The 1,395-nt window shown below is 39.2% G+C and overlaps 1 protein-coding gene across 1 annotated transcript; it reads left to right on the top strand.

Annotated features, from left to right (window-relative positions):
- The first annotated feature begins 682 nt into the window (after positions 1 to 682).
- LOC137728895 (cytochrome b6-f complex subunit 7, chloroplastic-like) lies at positions 683 to 1,395 on the top strand. Its single transcript, XM_068467688.1, has 2 exons — positions 683 to 813; positions 888 to 1,395. Exon 2 carries the CDS (start codon positions 901 to 903, stop codon positions 1,288 to 1,290), a length of 390 nt encoding a protein of 129 aa, XP_068323789.1. The 5' UTR covers positions 683 to 813; positions 888 to 900; the 3' UTR covers positions 1,291 to 1,395.

The raw sequence follows: 1,395 nt of genomic DNA, 5'->3' as shown, positions 1-1,395 counted from the left end.
TCCCGCAACAACGCGCGGGTACAAATTCTAGTGTTAAACTATAGTTTCACTTGAGTGACTTATCGTAAATAAAGAATCGAGAAATGATTTGCACACTTTTTTCCTTTACACGTGTGTGCCAAGTATTTTCCATACCCAACTCCAATGAACATTCCCACATCTATTTACCTAAAAGTCGTTTAAAAGTGTTTTTAAAATGATTAAAAACGTTTTTAGTGAAAATATTTTTGAAATCAATTCTTGGTAAAAATTCAAGTGGATCATAAAAAAACACTTTAAGTACTTTCTACAATAAGCACATATATGATGTTTCTTCCAAAAAACACTTAAAAGTGTTTGGAAACCCAAAATTTTATTTTCACAAAAAGTACTTTTAGTCATTTTTAAAGCACTATCCATTACCTGATTAAACAAGACTATTCATACACAGAGAGTCAATCTTTCCATGGAATTTTTTTTATTGTGACGAGAACATAAGTGGTACATCACGTGTTTTTATGTAAGTGGTGGAAAATTTTATTTTTTAAGTTATAAATTTTTTAACACACATATCCCATAATTTATATAGTGACACATGATGTACCACCTCGCGTGCTGATCACACTGAAAAATCTCCCATTTCCATGGTCAGCCTTTAAAGTTGCACAATCTCTCTCTAGAAACTAAAAGGTCATCCAATCTGCTTGTCCACCAACCATCCCCCTTCTCACCTTATCCATTCATCATCTTTCATCCCCATTCATACAAACCTCCCCATTTGAGTTCCCTTCATCTTTCCACCTGCACAAACCACGAACCCCGTCAGAAAATAAGGTAACAACGTATTCCTCAAAGGGTTCTTATATTTTCTCTTAATTTTGTCTAAATATTTGTGGGTTTTTCTTCAGAAAAATTGCAGCAATGGCAGCAGCCTCCGCCACTGTCTCCCCAGCAATGGTTGCTGCCACCACAGTGGCCAAATCAAGGAGGAGGATGTCATCAGCAAACAACGTGACTTACCTAACAGGACTCAATGCCTTCTCTGGACTCAAAGCTCAGAGCAGTGTGGCCTCCCTTGGCCTCCCACGGACCACTGAGCAGTCCTTTGCTAGGGTTGTGAGCTCCTTGAGAGCCCCATCAAAGGGTAACGGCAGTGGTGGTGGTGGTGCACTGTCGTCCACCTGCAATGCTGTTGATGAGATTTTCAAGATTGCTGCCATCCTCAATGGACTCACTCTCGTCGGAGTTGCGGTTGGATTCGTGCTTCTTCGGATCGAAGCCGCGGTTGAGGAGGCAGCTGAGGCTGAGTAACAAGAGTTTTCAGATGTCTTTTTGATTAGGTTGTTCTCTGTTTGCGTTATATCATCTCTCTTTCAAAAATACTTCCATTTTATATAGCAATCGTTAATATTTTCA

This window comes from Pyrus communis, chromosome 3, assembly GCF_963583255.1.
Source record: "Pyrus communis chromosome 3, drPyrComm1.1, whole genome shotgun sequence".
In the NCBI taxonomy this organism is placed as follows: Eukaryota; Viridiplantae; Streptophyta; class Magnoliopsida; order Rosales; family Rosaceae; genus Pyrus; species Pyrus communis.
The sequence above is the reverse complement of the archived record's forward strand: the minus strand, read 5'-3'. Positions and strand labels throughout refer to the sequence as shown.

What these genes read in the sequence shown, in the direction of transcription:
- LOC137728895 (XM_068467688.1), top strand. Translation starts at nt 901, where the DNA reads ATGGCAGCAGCCTCCGCCACTGTCTCCCCAGCAATGGTTGCTGCCACC.